Source organism: Pezoporus occidentalis, unplaced genomic scaffold (assembly GCF_034315485.1).
Source record: "Pezoporus occidentalis ecotype Australia unplaced genomic scaffold, CSIRO_AGI_Poc_V1 ctg28, whole genome shotgun sequence".
In the NCBI taxonomy this organism is placed as follows: domain Eukaryota; kingdom Metazoa; phylum Chordata; class Aves; order Psittaciformes; family Psittacidae; genus Pezoporus; species Pezoporus occidentalis.
Window position 1 is genome coordinate 2,220,801 of NW_026914718.1, and position 26,989 is coordinate 2,247,789.

Below are 26,989 nucleotides of genomic sequence, written 5' to 3' on the forward strand. Positions count from 1 at the left end.
CTAGAAGCCTGCACAATTTTTAGAATAAAACTGAGAATTCTGCTCTTATTCCAATATGCTATACTGCCTTTTGTTATATGACAAGATATGCATCATTACTGCAGAGTTCTATAGGAACGCGTTACTGATTAAGCAAACTAAAGACCTCAAGTAACATAATACCACCTTTTCTTTAGTACGTATAGAATCATAGAATTAGGGTTGGAAAGGACCTTAAGATCATCTAGTTCCAACCCCCCTGCCATGGGCAGGGACATCTCGCACTAAACCAACACACCCAAGGCTTCATCCAACCTGGCCTTGAACGCTGGCAGGGATGGAGCATTCACAACCTCCCTGGGCAACAGAGTATCTTACTGACAATACTCTATACCAGTTCAGAAAAAGATTTAGGGTGTTGTCAGTGTTCTCCTCAGAAAGTAGCTCTTTACCCTCCAGTCTTCAGTGCTAAAGCAAACCCCCAATCAAATGAAAATGAAAGCTTTAATAGCTGCAATGTGTAGGTACTACACAGCACATATGTAGGTGACGTGCTTTAAGCTATTCAAGAACAATTGTCAGAGTAGCCTTTCTTTGCTGCTGTTTTAGAAGCAGAGATTAAAATTACTTCCCATTAATTTTCACGTATTTATTGCAGCCATTTGCATTTTAATGATGAAATAGATCTGTTAGGTTCTTACATTGACAAGTAGTTACACAGATATTAATGCAAGATGTCTTTTTCTTGCAGGAAAGAGTTGCTGATAAGAGCGATTCAGTTAACACATGAAACTCATTTTTCCACAGCATGTGTCATACCCACATGAAGGGAATGAGCACTAAATCATCTGTCTTGGTGTTCATGATCTCCTTCCCAGCGTTGCACAAGCTACTAGGATGTGCTGCTTTATAAGTAACATGAACGAGAAACATTGTAGTACTGTATAGGTGTACTTTTTTGTGCCTGACACCACTAGAGTGGTATTATTTTCAATTTATGAAGTTACCCTTTGAGAGTACTCAAAAGCTATAGCTAGGGCTGAACACAGCAGTTCTCCTAAAGAGATGAAATGGCTATAATCTATCAGCAGTTTTTGGCATTGTTCCCTGCAGTGCCTGCCTGGTTAGCTACTGATACAGTTCAAGGTGCTAGTTATGATTTTAAAAGGCCTAAATGGGACAGGATCCACTTATCTGAAAGACTGCCTTTACACCTATGCCTCAGAACAGACTGGCAGTCCTGTCTCTCTAGTCCAAGAAGGACTGATGTTACTCCCAGAGTTTAGACCAGCCTTATTTTAGGTATGTTTTTTTTATAAAAAGGCAACATTAATGGCAACACAAAACAATGGCCATCTGTTCTCCAACAAGCTGTCTACCTATGGGCACTTGACCTGGGGTCTGCTGCATGTGCCACTCATCCCCCTTCAAGTCAGCTTTCCCCTCTCTGTCCCTCTCAATCTCTCCCATCCACAGGCTCAGACACGTTTCTGCTTGCAGGAAGAGGTATGTGAACTTCAGAACTGTGATCCCTAAAAAGACAGAGCTGCCATTTCTACTTATGATAGTGCCTTTGCATTCTTGTTGCTGAAGTTCAAGGACTTGCATGTATGCCAGATTTTCAATGCAAACAGACTGAAATTCAGACTCATTATGCAGACACTTGGGGGAAAGCTGGAAGACATGTCTCTTGTCTCAGTTACTCAGTATTTTGTATCAGAAAAAGTGCTGACACAACTGTCATGCATTAACAGACCAAAGAAATAATACACTCCCCATTGCAGAAAACTGACCCCTTTTTTCATTATCATCTTTTTTGCCTCAGCATGGCAACACAGACGACCAAGACACATTGATGAGTATGCCAAGATGGGAAATTGTTCATGCAAAAGTAGTGTTAAAAGTAGAAATCCCCAAACAAGCCCAAAAGAAGTTAGTGTAGTTATATACATGGTGTCAGAAGATAAACAAGGTATGTTCTTCTAACACCAGTTAAAAGGACAAACAGGCAAAAAAAAGGTAACACCTATGGTTTGGTTTTTTACTTGTAATTAATTTCTCTTCCTTGCCTGTGGTGGTATGTGACAGTCAGCAATACCTGGACAGAAAGAAAGTCTGACATTTGTGCCTTCTACAGGACTCCATGAACAACAGACATTATTGAACCACAAATACGTTGATACACAATAACTTTGCCTAATAGCCATATATATCTACTCTTTATTTTAAACGATGATGCACCACTGAGGACAGAGGCCAGTTAAGGCTAAGTAATAGCTCTGATTTGCACAGCTTATAGAATGGGTAACTACTCCCTTGCTCAGACTACACTGAATGGTGACTACAGATTGGATGACCTCTCTCATGTAAAAGCTTTTAGCAATTATTTTCCTTTTGCTTAGAAATATAAATTATGAACAGACTCCTTCTCCCAAGTACATTAAAGAAAAAAAAAACACACCCAAAACTGAATTAGCAAATACAATGCATTTACCTGTCATGTTGCAGTAAACTTTCAAAGGTCCCAGTGCCCCACTGCCATCTGGATCTATCCAGTAGTAATTCGAAGTTTTGCCCAAGTGTTTGTATGCTTCACAAGAGAGTTCATGAATGGCTGGAATGAAATAAACCACAACAATAAGTATCTTCATATCCTGGAGCAAAAAATCCATAATGACAATGAACTGTCTTTATTTATATAACAAGAACTATACCCTTGAGATTAAAGTAATGTCACTGACATTCACAGCCAACAAAGCATCTCTCCAAAAGAAACAAGTGATTAAAAGCTTGAGGCACACAATTTGATTCTTTTGGCATGTGACAGAAAGCCAGAGTAGGAGGAGAATTCCAATAACTTGGCTGGGGGAGAGGGTGGGTGGGAGGGGGAGGAACAACCAAACTTTAACAGTATCTTTAAACCATTCTTGAAAATACTTTGGTTCAGAACTTTGTTTATACAGTGGTTTAAGCTTTACATCATGAATGGTGACACTTCCATTAACACAATATACTTTTAGGAGATACACCAAAAAAGCTTCCCAGTTTCCTTTCTGTAAATTTTAGGATTTTTCAGGTTTTATTACAACTCAGAATAACATCAAGTTTCAAAACCGAAATTTCTCACTATATGGAATACTTGTCTCTACACAGCTCTACAGCTCCCCTTTTATTGATCTACATAAATAATACTCTGTTCCAGCAAGGTCTAAACTTTCACCCTATTTACTGGAAGTTTAATTGCTTTAGCAGGGAGTTTTCCTTCTATTTTTTCCTTGACCTCTCCATACTGTTTTTTATTTCAAGTCATAAAACTGCTTGTCAAATTGTGTTACGATTAATAGCTCCAGCATAATAAGCATTATAGGTGGAAGTTTTTCTAGTAACTCCCATATTCTCATTGAAACAGATGACTATTACAAAGTTGTGTATTACACATGAATGAATTAAATCATTTCAGGCATAGGAACAGTAAAACTGGTAGTTTATACAAGTTGGCATGTTTGTATACATATAACTGGTAAACTATGTAAATATTTTTCTATGCAGTATTTAAGAGGAGGAATGTGTAATGCTGCTTTGTTTTCCAAGGAACAGATGGTGCAGCTTTTTTGTTTGGAATCAATCAATCAGCTGCTAAAGGAAATGCAATGTTTGTTTAACCAGACTTCATATCCACTCTAAAACTCCATCTAATTTGTTGGCAATTCTTGCAAGCAATCTCCTGGCTAAGACTGGCTTTATTTCAAAAGTCCATAAGGATGAGCTGATTCACTGGGCTCTGATGAGCGACTGATCACACACAAACACACACATGCATTTAGAGGCCTCCAACTATAAAGATGCAGGAGGAAAAGCAGAGCTAAAAAAGTCTCCAATTCAGATGTGGCATGAATACAAAGCTAAAAACTGTTATTGCATATAAAGCAATAACCTTGTTGATTCTACAAGAGAAAGAATTTCCTGGAAGGTTTTGTGTTCATTACAGGGTCTAAAGTCACTTGTATACACAAAGTAGACATCGTTAGACACTTTAATTGTGAAATATTCCAAGCCATTTCCCCTTCCTCCCCAAACTAAACAAATTGCTTCATTATCAAGGAAACTCTTTGCCTGTTTTCAGACACTTCATGCAGATTTCCCAAGGGATTCAGAACCAATTTTCTTTTGAAATATTTCTCTAACTCTCTCCATGCTACCTAAATACAATCACAGAATACCAGCCCTGTTCATGTACAGTTGTAGTGATAGCAAATCTCAAATTTTACCAGATGCATTACAGATGACAAATAATGTTTATGATCTCCCAAAAGTTCTGCTGTTTTCATTTTCTAAACTCTTACAGAAAGTCAAGGGAATTTTGTCTCTGAAGTATCCACATCTTTACATAGAGCCATGTGACTCTAGGTTTGCTCTTTTCAAGAGGACAGGACAATCTTTGTATGGAGATACTGCCACAGTTCAGAGATAAGCATTCTATGGAAGACAACACCAAGTTACACTGGTTAATCAGATACTCATTTATCCCTACTGAGTATTTTTTTACAGGAAGTTAAAGGGTTTAGATACAACATTCTTCCTTTGGTTTTCCTGGAATGGGAAAAGGAAAGCACAGTAGGTAGTTATCAGAATTACAGCACAGAACAGGCTGCTTCTGAATATCAGCATTTGCTAAGCTTCAATGTTATGTCAAAGACCAAACTGTAAAAATGCCTCAAGTAAACACAGAAGAGTGAAATAGTCTACATTCAACTTGTGAAATGCCAGGAGCGTGTGATAGGGTTTGGGCAGGTTTTATCCATATGCAGTTGCATACTTAAGGAGCTTAAAAATGCAAGTAAATGAATGGATGGGTTCTAGCTCAAGGACAGAAATCACTTCACAGGAGTATAGGGACAAAATGAAGGGGTAAGTGAAGTTGGTATACTGACAGAATAACTGGTAATCAAGATGCAGTAAGAAAACAGTGAACAATCATGTTCTGGTGAATGAAGACACTTGATGACAGAAAGAGAACTTTCTGTTAACTTCAGATGGCAAACGGTAGCCCCTAACTGAACCAGCAGAACAAAAGCGGCAATTTGCAAGCAGAGAAGGCAACAGCAAAAGGGACAACAGTAAGACATGATAGCAAGATGTCACAGGTGTAGAACATGACATAGAAAGGGAGACAACACAGGATGACCTTTTAATTCAATACTCCTTTTTAATGGGCTTTTGAAATGCGCATGAAATGTTCAGTCATGTGTAAGACACATGAACAGGTGAAAACAGAAATTATGAAACCCAAAGAACACCTAGAATAGATGAAAAGATAAAAAACATTGTTTTAGAAGTCACCTGGGCACATTAAAATACAAAATAAAAGGAAAACAGAATACAACAACAAGGAAGAGTCCACCACAAATATCAAAGTTGATAAAGGTTACAATAAACAAGCAAAAGATTTAACAAAGCCAAGAAATCAAAAGTAAATGAAATGCAAGATCTGGATATAAAGTCTACAGTGCTCATATATGAATAAGGAGAAATGGTTGCATATCTCTACACATGGAGAAGGAGGCAGAGAAATATAGAGAAGGGTCTTTTAGTGCTGACTTCTGGAAGATGGGAAAATCTCCACATAATTGAAGGACTGAAGACACAAGGGCAATAGATCTCCGCTTTTCAAGCCAGCAGAAGTAAAATGCCAAAGTGTATTTGCTTTCTTGGTAGTTGGTCCAAACACCCAATGTATACACTTTAAGGAACTTCCAGAGTGCTAAACCTCAAAATCTTCCAAAAGTAAAACTCACATTTGCCTTGATGTCCAGATAAGCCCTTTCTAGCATAATACATCCAGAATGGCTTCCTCACTCTTAACTTGACATGCTGTCACACTGCACTGCTGTCTACAGCAAGGTGGCTATTGAGAGGTGAAAACTTCGCCGGAACAGTGATCCAATGTCTTATGGTCAGGTAAAAATCACATGCGAAAAGAATCAAAACCAGAAAGAGCTTAATAAAAATGCTATAGTCTTTTTAAAGTTTAATCACCTGAATAATACAGCTCAAGCAGAGACAACCAAATCCATTTTATGCTAAAATCTAAAAGGGCTTGTGTTGTAACATAAGGTAAAATGTTTAAAAAGACCCTCCAACATGAATTAACTATTGATGGGAAACATTAAGCTTCTTAGTCTGGGCAGAAAATCCAGTCATTTTAATCAGCTGACAAAGGCAACTATGAATGCATTTTGAAGTTCACATTGACTAAGATAATATCCACAACAGTGGGCTTGAGAAGTTTCTGTTAGTAAAGATTGACTCGGGAAGCAGATTAAGGGAGAACAATTTAGAGTGAAACAAAACCTAGCAAAGGCCCTTGTAACCAGGCAGACCTTAACCGCATTTTCATTTCGCATTTCTTCACAGGTTGTTTTCCACTCCTGCAGCTTACCTGAACCCCAAATTGGAGGTGCCGACGGGCTGAGGAAGACACTCATTTATGAGTTTCTAGGATCCTCCATTTTAAACACTTGAAGCAAATGGTTCAGAAAACCAGTTTTACAGAATAGCTTTTCCTAGCTCCAGACTGTTGGGGTTGGGAAAAGTCAGCTTCTGTTAGAGCTGAGTGGCTCTTTGCTGAGGGAAGCAGATGTTCTCACTCCTGTTTCACTTTCTGACTTGCATAAAGATCAAGAGAGAGTTATCCCACACAGGTGGTACAGCTGCTGGCAATCTCTAGAAGCCAGAAGAGCCAAATGACAAAAAGGATTTATCAACTCTCTCATCCTATATGATGTTCCCATAGAGTTTCAGTAGCATCTCTGTGAACTACAGTTTCTGCATCACTATATAAGAGGGCAGCTTTAAATACAGGGCTGACAAATAGCCTCCTTTTACAAGTCCAAAACTCATTACAAATAGAAGACCTAGCATGACAGTCTGCACTATGTGACACAATGAATGTGTTATAATGTTTTGATTCCGTCAGTGAATGTGTCTCTGCAGGGACTACAGTCCTTTATACTGCTCCTAATACAGGAGTAAATCTCAGCTTTACAAGGGCATAGGAAAGGTGCAGATTCCCAGGAACTGATGGAATTAAATGATGGTAAAAGTAACAAAGTAGGCACTACATCAGAGCCACAAAGTCCAGCTACACCTCTCCATCACTTTCAACTTCCCCGAAAAAACCTGAAAGCTAAATAGACTGTGAGGTGCTTGGGTTTATACCACTCAAGCTGCTTTCAACTCCTCAGCCCCTTAAAAAGGGCTGAAAGCACAAACAGACTAGGAAGGGGGAAGAAACCCCCAACCTTCTCAAGAAATAGCTGCACACCACAATGCCATACCTGTAGTTGATTTTAAAAGGATGTTGCTTTATTACAATATATATTCAGATCATCTCTTGCAAAACTGAAAATGTTAATATACATACACTGTAAGCTTCTGCTCTGCCAATGGCAGTCTGTCTGCGCAACAAACCTACCCCTACCCTCATGCATTCCAATGCTGTATGGTGGAGAAATGTCACCATTTTTTAAAGTAGGTTAAGTGAACTAGAAATCTCACCATGACTCAAGGTTCCATATGAGAACAGAACGCCTTCGGAATTCCATATCTGCATTCTGAACACACAAAGCTGCTGGCATGCTCTACTGCTTCGTGTACATTAAAATGTTTTTTAAAAGCCCCACAAAAAGCCACCAGGATGCAACCCTAATTCAACATTCTCGTTACTCTGTAGGATTACTGCTGCAAGGATCATAACCAAAACTCGCATCTGCCAGTTTTGTAAAGTTGGATATAAAACTCTTGTATTTGGAACTCATCCTTACAATGCCTAAGAACTGGAACAGTAAAATAAGTAAAAAAGTTCAGTCTCCAGTTATAGCTAAACTTGGTAGACATGTTGAAATCAGACAAAGTAAGTGTGAACAAGTACTTACTTTTACACATAACATTTGAAAAGTGAGGTAACCCTTTCAAATATGACAATCAGATGGAAGCACTGCTAGAAATCCACAGATACACACAAAAGTTCTCAGCATTGCCATTTAGTTACCTATGCTTTACCACAAATTGGATGTATCTATAACAATGTTTATACAGCAAGTATACTTTTGGTATGGAAATCCCTCCACATCATATCCATGCATGCACACATACCCCCTTTTCCTGTTTGCAATTCTATTGTACTTATCCTTCCTACAAAATGAAACAACCCAAAACTGAAAGCTTAATGAAAGGTTTACTCATGTGTAGAACCATATATGATCTTGATTATTGCTAGTTTGAAAGGTTTTCTGAAGTACCTTTTGCCAGACTGCCAAACACTAAGAGTGCCCTTGTTCATTTGCTGGTGGCAAAGTAAATATGGTTGGGAACTTCAGCTGAACATTCCTGTTCACCCCTTCCAACTTTTTCAGGCTGTCACTTTACAAAAGCTCCCAACACCTTCAGCTATAAGAGCTGAAATGTAAACCAAATTACAGATCAAAATCCAAGGAGAACCACCCACGACCATCATCCAAAACCCCTCAATCAAACAGTGACAGAAAGAGGAAATTAAAGCTGAAGAATGGTGACATTCCAATGCAGAACTGCACATATAAGTAAGATGTTTTGAGCTGTTTCAATATGCTTCAACTTATGTTCCCAAGTGTAAGCACACTTACCTAAAAGAGCCCCAAACCATTAAAAGCATCAAACACAACCCAATCCTGCACAGAGAAGGTTCTTGGGTAGCCAAGACTTTTTAGGATCTTTTTCTTGCTATTTTTGCCTGCTACATAATTATTAAGCACTACTTCTTAACTATGACTAGGTTACCTCCACAGACAGATGCTGAGCTATTACAGGTCCCAAAAGTACATCTGGCGTCTTCACACACCTTCAGAATGAAACAGATGTGACTGTTTTCTGGGATACAATCATTGTATGAACCCCTGGTTTGCTCTCACAGTTGGCTAGCACAAACACATGAATTCTAAGAGCTCAAAACACCATCCTTTTTCACTGTGCCCAAGTGAGATTAGCAAGAGACTATCACACACTACACTACTATTTTACTCATGGCAGTTCAAGTACAAGTTAATAGAAGCCTAAGGGTTTAGTTCTGTTACTCTTAACATCATTCCACTACATGTTCTGGGAAAAGGCAGTTCAATTGCTCAAATTGTTTTTTAAGCAATAAATAAAAAACAAGTGCCAGGAAAAAAAAAGCAGGATCTTTATCAAGAGCATAATCAATGTAACAGCAGAATCACATGGCTGGGATGAACCTCAAAGATCACCTAATCCATCTCCCAGAAAAGCTCAATTACACCCATGTTGCCATTGCTGACATATTCTTGCTCCAGATCTCCCGTGATTGAATTCCTCAACCCACTGAGGCAACTTAGAGTTCCACCAGCCCTTCAGCATCAGAATTTATCCCACTCACTCTATACCATGAGGCTGCTCTGCTGCAATTTAAACTCCTCATTTCTCTTCCTATCCACCATGAATTTGATAACAACTTACAGTACTCCTCCTTGCAGCCATCTTTTGTCTATCTGCAGATACGAACCTCTTCTCTACATTAAAAACACCTAGTTTATTCATCTTGGCCACAGGCTGTGTTTTCTAGGTGCTAGAATATTCTTGCTCTGCTCTGAACTCTCTCATTTTTTCATGAAACTCAGCATACAGAAGTGGACAATGCCCAGCACAGCAGGATTTGCACATCCCACAAGCTACACCTCTGACAACTCTTCCCAAAACAGTGTTTCCCTCATTCGTGGAAGCACAGGAAGTTAACTACAAGGTAAATAAGCCAGCAACAAAGCCCACTTCTACAGAAGTGAAAAAACCCCAAACCCACAACCCAAAACCAGAAAAGCAGTTTTCCTCAACCTCTGCTTCTACAGGTGGTTAACCCCTCCTAAGCACAGTGCCTCCCATTGCTCAGTTGCTCTGCATTTCAAAATCCTGAAAACAGCTTCCAAAAGGTCATTCTTTAAGTATACATATATTATACATCTATTTAATATAATATATATTATATAAATTTAAGAAATACACATATGCACACTTCAAAAAATTTGGGAACAAAAGCCAACAGAAGGAGTTTTAGCACTTTATGGCTGGGCTCCTGTACACTGCTGTCTGCTGCTGCACTGGCTAAAATGCTTCCCAACAGCAAAGCCCCTTTGTGACTAAAACTTCCCAACAGCAAAGCCCCTTTGTGACTGAGCATAAGCCCTCTTCCTGCTGCCACTGATCTAAGCTTCAGCCTTCTTAACACTCTGAAATTATGGACTGACACCTCCCCAGCTGCTGTATCCGCCTCACACTCTCCCTTTGCCTTCTACTGTGAGCTAATGAACTTGTAAAGAACTCTCATTATTAGCTCAATATTCCAATCTGCCCCATAGAAACAGAACATAACATCAAAATATACATGGAAAATTGCCATGTTTGTATAAAGTTGACTCTAGGCTCATTTTTGTAAGCTACAAACAAGACAATTACCATTGCGGTAATAAAGGGAAGAATGTAGAGAGGTCGCCACCAAAGTAAGAGAGCACTACTTTATTTGCCATTTATTTGCCACTAGGATAAAGTTACTACTGTGGGGGTGAAAACTGTCATTTGAGTTACCATACAGTACTGCAACTCAGGAATTTGCTATGAATACATAAGAAAAACAGCCCATTTACGGCAAAAGCAAAGATACTTCTTTTTCTCTCTTATCTTAGCTCTTTCTTTGCTTTGGGCTGGGGAATGGAGGGCAGAGAGAAATTAATTTAAATCCAGAATGGATTTTTAAACAAATTTAGCAGTGATTTTAAATTAGAAGCCATAGATTAGGCAATTAGCATCCTTGTAGCAGTGTCAGCCTACAGATATCACCAGAAAGAAGTATAATTAGACACCAATTTTTCACAAGGTGCTTTTGGGAATCAAATCATTCAAGGATACACAAGACATTAAAAAACCTCAAACCAGCTGCATTCTGGCATGGGTCTTTGTGCCTGAAATAAATAAACACTGTTCAGAGTAAAAGCATTTGAAAGGGAGAACTGCAAGTCATGCAAAACGTCTCCAAGGAAGGCACACTTTCATCTTAAATCCAGGTGATCTGGCATGTTGTGTAGCATTACTGGGCACTGCATCTGAGGGGGAGGCTGTCAGAGAAACATTCACCCTGCTTGTGCTGGTCTTGCACTGGTCCCAGCCACAGGAAGCTTCAAAGCTGCCCGAAGCTTGTTTGAGTCTTCTCCAGCTGGGAGACAACAGGAACAACACTGGCAATACATCTTGCCCCCTTCTCTCCTATCCCTCTCTCCCATGCTAAAGGCTTCAAGGTTGGTGTAAAAACCAAGTGTGAAAAATCCATATTCCTCATGTATGATTATCTGCTCCCACTTACTCTGTATTGCCAGGGCAATGGAAAAGAGGAGTCAAGGTAAAAGCCTGGATTGACACATTCCCAGCTGTGTAACATAAATCCTTGTTTGCACTATTAAGGTATAGCAAGATATACAAATGAAAACCTCAGCAAATTCTATACAGGCCAAAGTAGGGGAGATGACTCCAGTAAATTTAGGTCAAAGCTAAAAGATACCTGGATTCCTATTTTAATACAAGATTTCTGTAAGTGGCTACAAATAGCAAAGCCACAGATTAAACCCAGAGATACTTCCCCATCAAGTTCATGCTAGTTCTTTCCTGTCTTGCGTATCAGAGCACTTGATCTGTCTGACCTTCCTCAATGTTAGATAATGCTCAGCTGCACAAAGATATTCTCATAACAGAGCTTTACAAATTTATAGTACCAGGTTTTGCTTATTCATGATTATTAATCCCAAAATACATTATTTCCATGCTTATTTCAAAGACTGTAATTAAGTCTAATTAAGTCTAATTTTTACAGCTGCAATTTTCACCATTTCCTGCCCCTTTTCCCTTCATCCCAGCTCCCCATTTTTGTATCTATTGCAACCAGAAATCCTGTGAAGGAAAACACGGTACCTCACTTGGGTGTATTACTCAATTGAAATTTTACTTGAGTAAAACTGAGTGATTAGAAAGCCCCATGTTAAATAAAATAAGATTTTTTTAAAAACCTCACATGAAAAGCTTATGTTTGAAAAGCTACAAACCACACCAAACAGCAGCTTACCTGCAAAACAACTGCTATGCACACAAACACTTGACCAAAAAGGCTTTTCCAAAGGAGCCCAGCACTGATTTCCAACAGAAAAGAACTAAAACATTACAGAAACAAATGCTCATATCAGCATTTACATTATATCAATCAAAATGTCCTCTATCAACATGACACCAATTCAGAACCAATGCATCATCTCTGTCAATTCGATTAATCACTAAGCAACTCGCAGTGCCAACACAATTCAACTCTTCCAACTGCCACAGAAATACCAGCAGAAACATCTGCTCCATGTCCCTTTTTTCATGTTTTCTCTCCAATGACTGTGCCCTGGCAACCTACCATTTTCACATCTTTTGCACATAATGGATGAGCTGTGAAATTAGTAACCTGTTAGACAGGTACCCAGGAGGTTGTCCTGGCTGGCATGCACTCTTTGGGATGTGTTTCAGCAGTACACTGTAGAGTATTCATTCACAGTACCTACTGAGGGGATAAGAGTATGGTGAAAGGGTCAGGTTCTGTGAGAAAAGTTGATCTGCACAGCCACAGAGGAGCTCCGAGATGCAATAGCAGGGGAGAAGCCCAAACAATACCCTGGCAGGCTGCTCCCAGGTCCATCTCAGGAGCCATCAGCCCAAAGGCCCAGAGACTGGCCCAAGTCAAGGACTCCCAAGCAACAACCAACCTGCCTGCAGCTGCCCCGGCAAAGCCTCAGCTCCAGTGTCTGGGCATGGAGCCCATCACTGTGGGTCACTGGGAGCAGCTCTCTGAACATCTTTCAAACTAAGGACATTGCTGCTTAGGGGCAGGACACATCACAGGATACACACAAAACATAGCTCAGGATTGCACAGGACTTACAGGATGACTAGGGGCAGAAGCAAAGGCAGGGAAAGGGAGATGGTTAGGCGATTTGGAGAAGGAAAGTCTGAAAAAGAGAGGCAAGTGTAAAAATTGGCCAGTATGCTTGCCTGGTTGTGCCCTTCAGCTGATCAGCACAGTCTGTCTTGCTTTCTCATTAAATTCCTTTCTACATCTTTCCTGGGCAAGGGGATCTCAATTCTGTGTATGAGGGTGTAGGTACCAGCAGCTGCAGCAGACCACAGGCCAGAGGGTCCCTGTGTCCATGGTGCCAGTCACTGGAGCAAGAGCAGCTGTGTGAGTGTATGATGGCTACTGAATATCAAGCTGAACTAGGCAGCAAGCTAGTGAAGTACCCTAGGAGCAAGCAGGGGTGAGTGGGTCTCCAAGCATCAGCTCTGGATGTGAGAGGAACAGGGTGTCTCTGAGGGTGAGATCAAGGGGACTTAACTGTGGGGACCTGGAAAGTTCTGGATAACTCTGCTTGTCCTAATAATGGATTTACCCCTCCTGGAGCCATTTCCCCTTTTATTTATGGCTGCAATTAACATCTTACACAGCCCTGACCTTGTGGGTTGTACTTGGCTATGCTGATACGCAGGACATCTCCCCCCTCTGTGACCAGCAACATACTGCCTGACAAGTAGCTCAAGTGATCAAGATGTGGATGAAGCTCCCAGCTTTTGTCCAGCAGAGCTTTCTAATTTGTAGAAACTGTTTGATGATGATCATCCAGACTGCTGCAAGAAAACAAGAACAAAGACTGGCTGAAGAGAAAAAAAATTCAGAGCAGATGATTAGAGCAGGAAAGACAAAAGTAGGAAAACAAACTGTCAAGGCTGATACACAACCACAAAGAAACTGAGCAACATGAAAACGGGGAAAACAGAAGGGGTTTTGAAAAGGAGAGGCATGGCTAAAAATTTCAGAAAGCCGTAACAAGTCCTTGTAGCTCATTTAGCCTGAGAAATGCAATGATATATGTAATGTTTCGAAGCATTAGTGGCAAACAGCATGTTTTGTTTTCCTCTGGTTTAGAGCATCTACTACTAGATCCTTCTGAACCTAAAAGTATATTGAAAACATGTAATAAAGCAACCACAGACACAAGAGAAGTTAAAGTTTTCTAAACAAGTGATTAGGGAATATGGATGTCATAAGTGAGGTAACATAAAAGCTACAGAGGCATCCATGGGCTTAAAAATTTGCAAGATGGAGATTCAAAGACAGACTGTATGTTCCAGTGAAATGAATAGGGCCAGATGTACAATTGAGTACATGTTACATAGTACAGCTAAGACTCCTACTGAGAGCATGAAGAACGACAAACTACAACACGCTTAAATACTTCTGCTAATATGAGCACAAACATTATTTATGAAACAGTAGCATCTTCCATGTCTTTGTAAAGTTACCTAAAAGTAAACATACCTAGAGGCTTCCCAAGGCTTCAGTAAAATATTTAAGGAGTCCCAGTAAACCTCTCATTACTTCTGCTAACACTTGTGTAGCCGAGATACCTATTAGCCCTGTAACCTAAGGTGAAATTTTAAAGCAACAGTAATGAAGTATGATGATACCAAACACCTACTTGCACTAATGGACTGTGGTCTTACAACTTGGCCTGTTTTGTCTCCCATTTAAATTATAGCATATTGAGAAGGAGAGTAAAACCTAAACCCCCACTATACCAGAACTACAGAAAAACACTCACAGTTCTTGCCTCTGAGTGAGAAAGGTCAATGTGGACAACTGATTCCTAAGAAAGGCATACAGAGCAGCCAAAAACTACCACTGTAAAGAAGCCTGAATATACAGGAAAATCATGTTTGAGAAAGGCAGTATCCATAAACAAGAACCAAATTATATCAAAAAATACCATCCAGAATATATACTGTCCACAGAAGTATAGTAAGAGGAGCAGCAATTACTCTCTATGCTCATTTACTACTGGAGTCCTACATCTAATATTGTGAAGGTAAGTGTTGTCACACTAGCTATTAGGGTAAATTACAGGATACAAAGAACAAGTAGCATCTCAGGGTTTCACTCCATTTAATCAAAAAAATGCAAATTTACCACACACAAACCACCTGAAACACTGCTATAGAGCAAACAAAGCAGTAAGAAACTGAACTGCCAGGCTTTGTTACTCTTTCAATGAATTTTGGCTTTCCTTATCCTTCTTCTCCATTTTCTTCTACAAGTGCAATACCTCCCATCACTTCAAGCTTGTGACAGAAAGACTCAGAGTTGCCAGTAAGGCCTGGGGTATGATCAGCCTTGAATCTCAGCAGCAGAGGCACAATGCAATAGTCTCTTCCACTGCTTTCAGGCACAAAACATAAAACACATCTCTTAGAAAAAAAAACCCACCCTTTTGCCTCTGGACAAAACCAACTAAACTACCCCAAGGAGTCAGCTTGCAGTAGGTAATGGTACCTGGCAAGAGAAGGCTCAGCCGGGTTCAACCCTAAAGCCTACGGCAGAAGAGAGAGCTTCACTGCTTCTCTTCCACCTCAAGAATAACTCTGGATTGCTCTGCACCATTTTGCATTTTCAAGGCTACATTCCAGAAAAAAAGATGAGTGGCTCCTGCTAAAGCAAGCCTAAGAAGTCAATTCTTAGATATCTGAGGTAACTAACCGGCCACCAGTCTTACACTCAGACTATGACAGAGTTGATTGCAAAGCTTTCTCCAGCAGATTATCTAGGGAAAACAAAGCCCTTACTACACCCCTCCAGCCACACACAGGTAGAAGTGCAAACGTCTCTAGGGTCTGCTTTTCATACCTGCAGTATGAGTATCTTACACATTCATACACTAAGATCACAAACCCCAATTCTATAATAAGGCAGTAACTGGAGGTGGTTAGCAGATTTGGAAGATCATCCTCCCTTCCAGGTTAACAGGAAACCAAGGAACAGTTTCATCATTCTCTTTAATAGTTTGCTTTTTCAAAAGCAGTTTTTGATTTAAAATATTAACTTAACAACATTTACCATATTTCCAGTGTGGCTGATTATAAATGTAGGTCTGATTTTACATTGATCAACTGTTCTCATTACATTTTTTGATTGAAAAGAGGTTATGGGGTGTTTCCTGTGAAAGCTTTCTTCCCATCTTTTTAAGTAGCTCTTCTGCTTGCAATGTTTTTCATAAGTCTCAAAGCACTTAGGAAGAGCATCATTATTCCCACTGTATTAAAAAAAAGGAGAAAAAACACAAAAAAGAAAAACCCCACATAAGTGAGAAAGAGAAACAACTTGCCCTAAACTACATCACTGAGGAACACTAACAAAAAGGACTGAATGTAAGTATGCCAATTTTTGATCCACAGTCCTGTCATATTGCTCATACTACCTTCCACATCCAGGAAAATTCATTATAAATAGGGAATTTATCAAGTCTTTCTACACTAGGTAATATAGATAGGAACGCTACAAACCCCAGATATATCTGGTTATCCATTGGTACATACTGCCTTTATAATGGCAAGCACAATTAAAAACCAGGATGTTCCCCTATTTTGAGGTTTTGAAAGTATTAAAGTTACATGTGGAGAGGTAAAGACATCTTCATTTGTATCTTAAGTTTATTACTTCAACTACTGCTGATCTTAGCATTACCTTCATTCTCTCACCTGTCTGAGCAAGCCAGAATTACAGTGACTTCAGAACATGCTTTTTCTTTCTAATGGCTGTCAACAGGATTTGAATATCAACACTTCAATGCTTTTCTTCAATTAAAAGTGTCTTAACAGTGAAGCAACATGTTAGGTTGTCACAATGGAAAAGTTTAAGAATAAGCTAATTAATACTGAAGTCTTCACATGCAGAATCCTTTCCAGGCTGTGGTTAATCCTGATTTTACAGTATACATGAGCTATCTATTAGTTACCTATATATTTTCTGTTCTTAATGACATGTTCTCTTCTAACTGTCCCCTAGGAACAGTACTTGTCTGTGCATTCTGAATAACAAAAGAACAGGTTACATTTGCTAGCAAAAAACCTTCACTCATCTAATACCTGAGCTTTCCCAAAGTCAGACTGCAATTCAGGCATGTTCACAGAATGGTTTGGGCTGAAGGGACCTTAAAGCTCATCCAGTGCCAACCCTCTGTCATGGTCAGGGACACACCTTCCACTAGAGCAGGTTGCTCCAAGCCCCATCCTGTGGGGGATGCTGCACAAGAAGGTGTGCCAGGAGACCTGAACGAGAGCATGAACATTCTCACCCTCAATCAGCTGCCAACCATGGGAGTCAAGAGGAGTCCAAGTCAGAACACCAACATAATCTCTCAGAACTGTAGATACTGAAACAAAGAAGTTACTGAAGACAAAGATGTAATATTGTACTGGGGACTTTCCCAGTGTGGACTGAGAAGACAAAAGGATGTATATTTAAGGGAAAATTAAAAGTAATAATGTAGCAGAAAGTGGTAACAGAGCAATGTGTTTATACATCTGAGAACAAAGCAAAGGTGCGTGAACAATAATGTGACTGGTTGAGAAAAGCATATGATAATGCAAAAGGTACTTAAAAGAAACTAACAGATACTAACAATTATTAACCACTAGGCAGGAGTCTATAAAAAGCCTATAAGCTCACTCAGTAAATGATCTCAGGTGCATCACAACTGGAGCCTGTGCCTCAGTTGCCACACCATCCAACCTGGCCTTGAACACTGCCAGGGATTGGCTTGTTGCTTGGGTATTTTAAAAAGTCTTAACAAATGAAGGGACTGAAAAGGCTCTGAACTGGACCCTGACTCCATACTGTTATTGCACGGGCCCCCAGATGTATTTCCCCCACCTAGCAGAAATTTGGCTTAAAAACTCCTATGCTTGATTCCAATTTAGAGCTACATATAAACAGCCCAACTGTACAAACAGCTAAAAGATGAAGCCCAATTTCAGCCCCTGACACTCTCTCTCTCACACATCACCTGGTAATTTCCAGCTGATTTTTCAGTTTCAGCATAATTACTGCTGGTTGACTATTCATCTTCTGCTTTGCATCCTAATGCTCATTTGCTCCACTTAACCTTCACCAGATAGTACAGATGCTATTGTTCATTTTGGATCTCCAGCCCTTTTTGCCCTGAACAGACACTCCATCCATTTACTTACAACAAAAATGCAAGTTATTTCCTAAACACCTGGTGCAGAGCAGTTCTCAGCTCCACGCATAATAAATTAGTAGCAGCTGAGGTAACTATAGCTCATGGCACTGAAACTAAGAACATACTAATTTTTAAATATGTAAATATTAGAGTACAGAACCAAAGAAACTGCAACACCCTCAAACTGGAAGAAAAACAGAGTAGAAAGCTTTTCTTTTGCCAGCTTTACAGGAACAGCTAAAAAAAAAAATGCAGCAATTTGGGGCTTATAGGTTACAGATAAAAATTACGTGAAGATTTCAGACTAAACCAAACAGCTTCACCCTCATTTTAAAATGACAGTCTAATAAAGAAGAGGTAATTTAATAATAGTCTGCAACCTTTAGAAAGGAAATACATTATGTTAAACCCTTTGAAAACATGCAATAAATAATAGAAGATGAATCCAAAAGGACTATTATAAATTATGATGACATTTCCTTTGAAAACCATTACCAGAAAGGAGATTAGCCTCTTTAGGAAACCAGCACATACTGATTGCATGATCCTTTTAATACACTTCTGTAAACAAAAGTAGTCTTTATAAACAGGCTTTGAGAATCTCTCTTCTAAACAGCAAAGACACAAATATCCCAGAAATGAGCTTCTGCAAAGCATATATCAAATGCGAACATTTGATTAGTTCAGATACAGAGTGTGAGAAAGGAGAATAAATTGATATCGACATCACTGGGTGAAATCAATCAGTTGTTGGAAGTACTTCTTCTGAGGAAAGAGAAGAGCGGACAAAAGCCTCTTTCTAGACATTTCAGAAATCCTAACTCACTCTTCCTCCCTTTTCTCTACCATCAGCATTACTCAGACACGCATCCATGCTGCAGAGCTTGAACGCAGTATTGTTCACCTCCTGGAACCTACTTGACTTTACTCAGGTCACAGAGTCTTAAAGCAGCAGTCCTCAAAGAGCAATTCAAAACCTTACAGCCTCCATCAGTGACACTCAACCATCACTCTCAAAAGGATAATGAGGAAGGGTGAAGAACTGTACTCCTTTTCTTACAGCCTTACTTACTGCCTTTTCTTCTTTTTCTAGTACAAAACTTTGTAACAACAGGGCTAAAAGAACCGATCGCCCTTTTCTCATTGCTTCCCCCTGCCCCCAATATAAGATTTTTAAATACTTTCCCCAGTACTCAAACACAGCTCTTACTATTTCTGTAAGCTCACCTTCCACAGGAAAAACTCCAAAACTCACCCCTTCAGGCCTCCTCGTGCTCTTTAGTACATCCCATAGCAGCTGTCCTCCATCAACCCAAATGAGGCCCAAAAGAGCCCAAGCTCTGAATCTCCCTGTAGAGCTTCTTATCCCAATTAGCTCATCCCATAGCAGCTGTCAGCTGTCTTCCATCAACCCAAATGAAGCCCAAAAGAGCCCAAGCTCTTGCTCCTCCCTGTAGTACTTCTCATCCCCATTAGTGCATGCCATAGCAGCTGTCCTCCATCAGCCCAAAGGAGGCAAATCATCTCCAACACCGGAGGAATGAAAGCAACTCAAATTTTACCCTACTGAAAGCTCCTCTTTCATATTTTCAAAGCTCAACAACTTATGTTTCCAGCATTATTTCTCATTCCACCTTTCATATAGTTCAAATAATCTGTCTTCCATCAACAAGGCTGATGGGCACTGCAAAGTCCCCCTGCATGCCTTAAAATGCCAGCTTTCCACCACAGGTACTCAGCCCAGCATGTTCAGACGTTGCTCTGTTTACTAATGCAAATTCCCGATTTGCTACTGGGAATTCAATGAAAGCTCTGGTAGTCTTGGGTAAATCAACCAGTTCAAGGGGCTGCTTAACCTGTGCTTAGTCCACAGATGCTTGCATGTGTATGGGTCCCCTCCTGTATCAATCACGATGCTGCCTTCTGCAGAGAGCCAGGGAAATCTGGGAGCCAGGATTTGTTCATGCAAGATGCTGCTGACTAAAATATCACATTTCACTGGCAAACATTAAGAAATGTCAATGTAATAGTTTGTCGCAGCCCTGCACACAAATCACCACAGGACAACTGAAGGGAAGACAGTCTTGTGCCAAGCCTTCTCAAAATCCAGGACATTCATGACTAGGCTGTGTCTCCCACTTACAGTATTAAAAGGCAGTGTTCTTCCTGTCTTTTGAACAGAACATTCTTTCACATGAATGCCTTATGTAATACAGTTTCTGAGCGGAAAAAGTAATTATGATTCTTCCGTATCTTCACAATGGAGAAAATAATGTGAGAAATATGCTTATATGCTTCAGATCAGGAAGACTGTGTAGAAAGGATCTGGTGAACATAAGGACAACACAGTATTTCAATGCTAAAGAAAGGAACCGTTTTGGATTTAAGGGTTGAATAAGCTGGGAACACAGTACCAAACCCACTCATATATGATGTGCCCATCAACTTAGCTCAAATTAGCCAAGTTAGTATAGTGAATTTATTACCTATTCAAAAAACCTAGCATTTGCCTCTCTCCCCCACCCATCTTTTAGTAACTGAGAACTGAATTAAAAAAAATTAGTGTTTTTTAATTATGAGTACCTGTTGCATAGCCCTGTCATACTGGGCATTTCCCTCTTCAGTTACATTAAATCATCATTATTTAATCACATTAAAAGTCCCCATAATGTTTCTCACCTCTTGGTATGACACAAATGCTAAATCTTTCCTAAATCTTGTACTACACATTTTACACAAGAAATCAAACCTTGATTTTGAGATCAGAAATTTGTTTTAAAATGTAGTTAACATTTCACGGGGAAAAAGAAACACTGATTTTTAAAACCTAAGGCACTCTTTAAGCATTCAAAGCCTGAAAGCAATGAATAGTAAAACCATTAACAGTTATGAACAGATGCATAAGTCAGAAGCATAGATGTATCTAGTTTGAAAGAATTTTCTAAGGTATCAGATCTGTGACCCTCTCTGTCACTCTGGCAGAGGATTTTTCCCACAGTTTGTACATGAAATGCCAGTTTATAAGGTTCACTTGTTACCTCACCATCATCCAAGTAACAAGAAGAGAGTACTAAAGAAAGAAAAGGGAAGCAATGGGTCTTAATTTACTGACTGAAAATAGATTTTAATTGGTGTTTATAAGATCTGATTTTCCTTACAAAGCTAACAAGGCTCAGGGCTGACAGGACTCAGTGTTAACAGCCTGGCTGTAATAAAACTGCCACAGAAGCTAATAAGAGTTAAGAAATAACAAGAGCAGACCCGAAGGTCTGTTTTTGCGGTGAGCTGAGAGTCATTTCTTACCCAAGTTACTGGTTCAAACAGTCTCACACGGTTGAGGTCAAAAGCCATTCCTCACCATGGACTGTTTAGTGAGCTACACAAGATGTGTTATGTTTCAGTCTATACTTTAAACAGGAGGAATTCCTACTCTCAAAAGCAAAGACCCGCGTTGGTATGGCTGGTTTTAATTAAACTGCAGAGATGACAATGGCAGTGGAGAAGTCAGGAATTGCACTGACATGGAGGCTCATCTGAGACACACTGGGGTGTGGCTGTTCATGTTGCCAGTGGCAATATGAACCTCCTAGGACTTGGTGACAAGACACTGTGCTCTGTGACCATTCCTGGAGATCTACTCTGTGGTCTCATAGACCAACAGATCCAACTTGGTCTGAAAATGTTGTTGCACACAGGGACATGTTTAACAGTGAAGTGTGTTTTCTGCAAAGGAAACAAGCAAGTTGCAGGAGAATTTCACGACAATGTTTGTTTCTTACTAAGCATTAAATGTGGCATGCAATGTAGATGTGCACACAAACCCCATGCGGGTACGCTCCAAGCTGACAGTAGGAGTAAGACCATTTGATCTTCAAACCTTTCCCTGTAAGAGTGTAACACTTGTCTGGCACAGCATAACTCACTGCAGCATCCAGGAACACTGTGCAGAGGAAGCAATGCTAGCATCTTCTGTGCATTTTTACGCAGTTATCTGCAATACATTGCTCCTTTCGCTTCTCTGGAACCTAAGGAGAATACTAAGTTAAAAGAGAAAAAAAAACCCAAACTCATAAAAGAGACAAAGTTTTGGACAGCTGTACATGTATTGCATCTCTTTAGGAAGCAGCAGGAGCTCTTACACTGTCCTGTTCTCTCCAGGCTGCGTCAGGGCAGGGTTGACAGCCCCGGAAACCATCAGGCAAGGTGCAGGGAACATTCAGGAAGCCCAGCCGGGACACCAGGAGACAGGGTTGAACACAAGCCTGCCCCCAGGACAGCCAAGGGCAGGACAACGTACCCCTGTTCCAGCTGCAATGAGCCCTCCAAAGCCATGGGCAGATGGGGTGGGGAGTGCACCTAGTGTGATATACTGATGAAAAATACTTTGATGTGTTAAATGTTTCCTTATAGAGAGGTTTTGCTGCACTGGAAGATATGGGGGGGGGGGAATTACTCTCTGTTACCTTGTTTTTTGGATAGGAGGGGAGGGGATAGGTATTCTGGCTACCAGGGAAATGAGATCAGCATCCCCACCTTTGTTACCCAACTCTAGATGCACTCAGGTACCTTAACACCCTTTTTACATGGTGGAGCCCTGAACCACACGCACAACTCAATATGAGGCCACATCAATGTTAAACACAGAGGGATAATCACCTCTTTGACTGCCAGGTTATGCTGTCTGATGCACGACAGGATGACATTTCCCCTCTTGGCTGCCAGAGCACACACGTTCAGCCAGTTCTTCACCCAGTGCACCATCTACCTGCTCATCTCAAAGTTGGACAACTTGTCTATAAGGATGCTGTGAGGGAAAGTACCAAGGGCCTCACTAAGATCCAGAAATACTAGCTGACTGCTTTCCCTTTATCTGCCAGACACCTGACTTCATTGTAGGAGGCTATTCAATTAGTTAGACAGGACTTTCCCTTTGTGTTGACTGTGCCTGATGGCTGCATTGTTCTTTAAACGCCTTTCAATAGGACCCAGTGCAATACACACCACTTTCATCCTGTCAGATGGTAGAAAGTTTAGAGGGTTTTCCCTGTGTTTTGTCAGTAATGAGACTCCCATTTCAGATCTCCCAGAGAAGATGGTGACTCTTCTGCTGCCTGGAGGCACTCTGGCTGCCTGTACATTCTCCTGAGAATAATTAGCGCATTTCTGTGACCACAGTTATATAACCTAATTCGTGAGAATCTTACTCTCAGCAGCCTGTCTGGCTTGTTTCTCTTAGCTCAGATGGAACAAGGAAGGTAGCCTTTGACACTGTGTATTTTTAATCGCAGCAGACAACGGTTTCATGAAAGTACTTTTCTAGTCACACTTTCCCCTTTCCTCTGTTCAACTGTAAGAAAGGAAGAAGCTTCCACAAACATAGTCTATCAATTGTTAAAAGAACTCTTTTCCCTGATCAAATAACGCACTAATATGCTCATGGAATTGCAAGGCCTTTGCCTTTTCTAACCGATCTGTTTTAGATCACAAAGAATAACCGTGCTGTTGTTACAACCATCCTAGTCTGCGCTGAAGTGTTGCTTTGAAGTACTTTGCTTGTTTGGGATGACTATACATCCGGACAGTTTCTTTTCTTTTTCTTCCTAAAGTTCAAAACATATTTTTGCCAAATTATGTATTTCCTTTCTTGCTGTGGAACTATTCCTCAAATTGCTGACAAGAAAATATCCCCGCCATGCCACCCTTTCCTATCCAGTCCAGTGTTCCATATGCTTCCTTATTTATGGAAATACAGGAAAATCGATTATTACAAACCGATGGAGGTCTTGCTGAAGATCACAGCCTGTGCAGATTAGATTTGGGTTTCTGATTACTGATTATTTTTACAATACTCAGGAATGCAAATTATCACAGCTTCTACAAAGTAGGTAATACAGATGTTTCTTATTCAAAGTGTGTTTCTAGATACTACTAAACTCATTATTAAAGCATTATTTAATTTTAGGGAGAAGGTCAATATTCCTGGAAAAATCTGTCAATGTCCATTAGGCTAGCAGTGACACTTCATGCATGTATCATTTCAAGAGAAGATCAGTGCTTAATTCCTCATTAACACTGAATCACATACCAAAATACAGGTTAACATTTATTCACAGCAAGCTATGATGAAACAAAGCCAGAGGATTCAGAGGTCGTGAGCTCTTGTTCTTGAAGGCTCCGAAACCATTTACCTGTAGATTCTGGAAAAATATTGCTCCTAAGAACTCTTCACATCAGGTCAGCCTTTGGTAGGCTGTAAAGGTTAGGTAGTCAGGGATTAAAATATAGCTGATGCAATAAAGCAGGTAAGGATGATACTTATGTTTAACTATAATTCTGTTAACTGTTGCAGTGTTGTAAATCATTATTTTTAAATAAATATATTTATTTATCTTTTAGTCTTGTCTAATGATAACATTGATGCTCTAGTCTGATATTTACCAGGCCACAGCATTCTCTTGGGCACCGAGAATCTGTTCACCACAAGAAATCTTGCAGATTTTTAGGGTATTTATCATGCAATAGAACTATAACTTCCCACTATTTCTGCTTAATTCACCATTAAGGCCAGGAACCCAGTTGTAGCTGGATGATGGAGTAGAGACATCTTTTTCTGTGAATGCCAGCTTAAGCCACTGACAAATAACCAGACAGTGGACACAAAGCATGGAGATTCTGGTGTGTATTTGAAAGACGAAAAATGTTCCTGTAACGGTGTCTTATTCTGAAAAGCAAGTTATTTCATGATGTTAAAATGGCAAATGTGCATCACTGATGGACACAGTTGGAGAAATAGTAAGAATTAAATTTATTATTTCAGATTTATTTATTTTAATGTTTGTCTTTGAATTTTAACTTCAAAGGAACCTAAAACTGCAACTGGAAATTCAGTCAAGGCTGCAAACTCCTGCCTTGTTTCAGGTCAAAAGCTTAGAGAAGTGCTGGATTCTCTGGCCAAAGCAAAATCAATTTACTGACAGTCTCCACACACACTTCAGTAAATCCAAATTATCTTGTTCTTTTAAGTTCAGCAAAATTCACACTCATTAAAATCATCATCTATAGTTACAATCCCCACTAATGCAGTCTTGACTCCAACCTCTTTGAGAACTGCTGTTATATCTACTGCACAAATATACACTGAGAAAAGAAAAATATATTAAAATATGTAGAGTAATACTATTTGTTTTGTAAAATAATCTTGTATGTAAGTAAAGTGGTACTGAATGAGCGCTATCTATACTTAAACACTTGCCTGTCCCATTGAATCATGACATCTGCTAAATTCCATACAACCCACAATGCTCTTTAAAAATGTTTTCAGTTATTCATATACCACATATCTGATCATTCCAACTTCTCTCACTCCTCAGCATCTCTTCTGTTCCGCTACCACCACAAACATCAGAACTCAAAAGCAGAAGGCAGCACACCAAGTGTCTGAGTACACATAGACGCTGCACAAGTAGGAGAGGACAGATAGGGCAGATACCTTTGTAGCAGAGCTGAGACCCCAAACCTCAGGAAAGTGTAATTACAACCTTTGGCAAGCTTCAACAAAACCCCTCATTATTTGCAGCTATACCTAATACTGAAACATATTCATGTAAATACTGATAGCTATTGGCTGCTCAATAAAGGCAAAGTTCAGGTGGTCTCAGTTTATAGCTTTGTTTTTCACCCTTTTTTTTGCCATTAAACTCTATACTCTATAAAGGCTTAAGACTTCCCATATTCTGACAGGATTATCTATCAAGTGAGTAACTTTCTGCTCACCCTTGTTTTGTAAGAAAGATTTCCAAAAGTATAGAAACATACATGCTTGAAACTAAAGTTATGTTCTTCAAACACAGAAATGAAACAAAAGCTCAGCTGTCTGAAACTCTTCCTGAATTAAAAAAAGTAAAGGCTCTTGAACAGTGTGTCTACAAATGACCTGGACATCTGTAATCCCACACACTTTATCCATTCCATAGCTAAAGACAGGACAATATACTCCAAATCCCCCTTCTGATACTGCAGCTCAGCAGTGCCTTTTGCTTGCTTGATTGCATTATTTTATCCATAAAGGCAGGTGAAAATCCTATTAACAGAAATGTTCACAGCTCCTTAGATTATTATTTCTTTCCTTTGTAACAAATGTGATTTCAGAAAAGTGATGCCATCCATTTGTCCTTGCTATTTCACAAAAAGAAAGCTAAACTATGTTAGGTTATGCCTTAAAAGCTCATCTGCTCACCCACAGAGGAGCACAGACAGGAGCCCAGATAATACCCAGCCAGGCAATCCAGCATTCCAGTGTTCCTGGAAGCACCCAGATGCCTCCAAGCATCAGAAGCACTAGAGGCTGGGATCCAGGGCCAGCCACTGGGTTGACTGAATGCTGAGCTGGGCAGCCGGAAGGATCCACTGTGTGTTGCTATGGATGCTCAATTCACCATCCTCACTAGTGCACATGTATCCTGCTCTGCCACAAAGGTGAGCAGGATGAGGCCACTGGTGCTGTGCTCACATTCATACTCTATGATCTGTATGCCAGTCATGTACATACAGTGTGTATGGGCTCTGTGGGCGCATGCCCACATAGAATACATTTACAGCCTTGCCAGTGCTTGGACCTGGGCGGAAGGCAGATGCAGCATGCTCACCTCTGCAGCATCCTCACCTCTGGCAGGCTGCTGGATTCAATGTGATACAGTTTCCCCTAAAAAATAATATGTCTTTCCAGAGGCTCAGTAGCTAAAATGTACTTAAGTGAGCTTCCATCCCTGCATTCCTGCAGTTAAACATCTTAACATGCATAGGAATCATCTTTTCCAACTGGCTGCAACAGATCAGCCAAAGCTTTAAAATATTATACTATATGCATTATATTCATA

At 40.0% G+C, this 26,989-nt stretch overlaps 1 protein-coding gene across 6 annotated transcripts in view; it reads right to left on the reverse strand.

Moving 5' to 3' along the window:
* Window positions 1-26,989, reverse strand: part of CNTNAP2 (contactin associated protein 2) — a 1,014,729-nt gene that overhangs the window by 316,180 nt on the left and 671,560 nt on the right. For all 6 annotated transcript variants that reach the window (XM_062625371.1, XM_062625372.1, XM_062625373.1 and 3 more), the window contains one exon: window positions 2,474-2,593. In XM_062625371.1, the coding sequence (XP_062481355.1) occupies window positions 2,474-2,593 (120 nt within the window). The remainder of the gene's footprint in view (window positions 1-2,473; window positions 2,594-26,989) is intronic.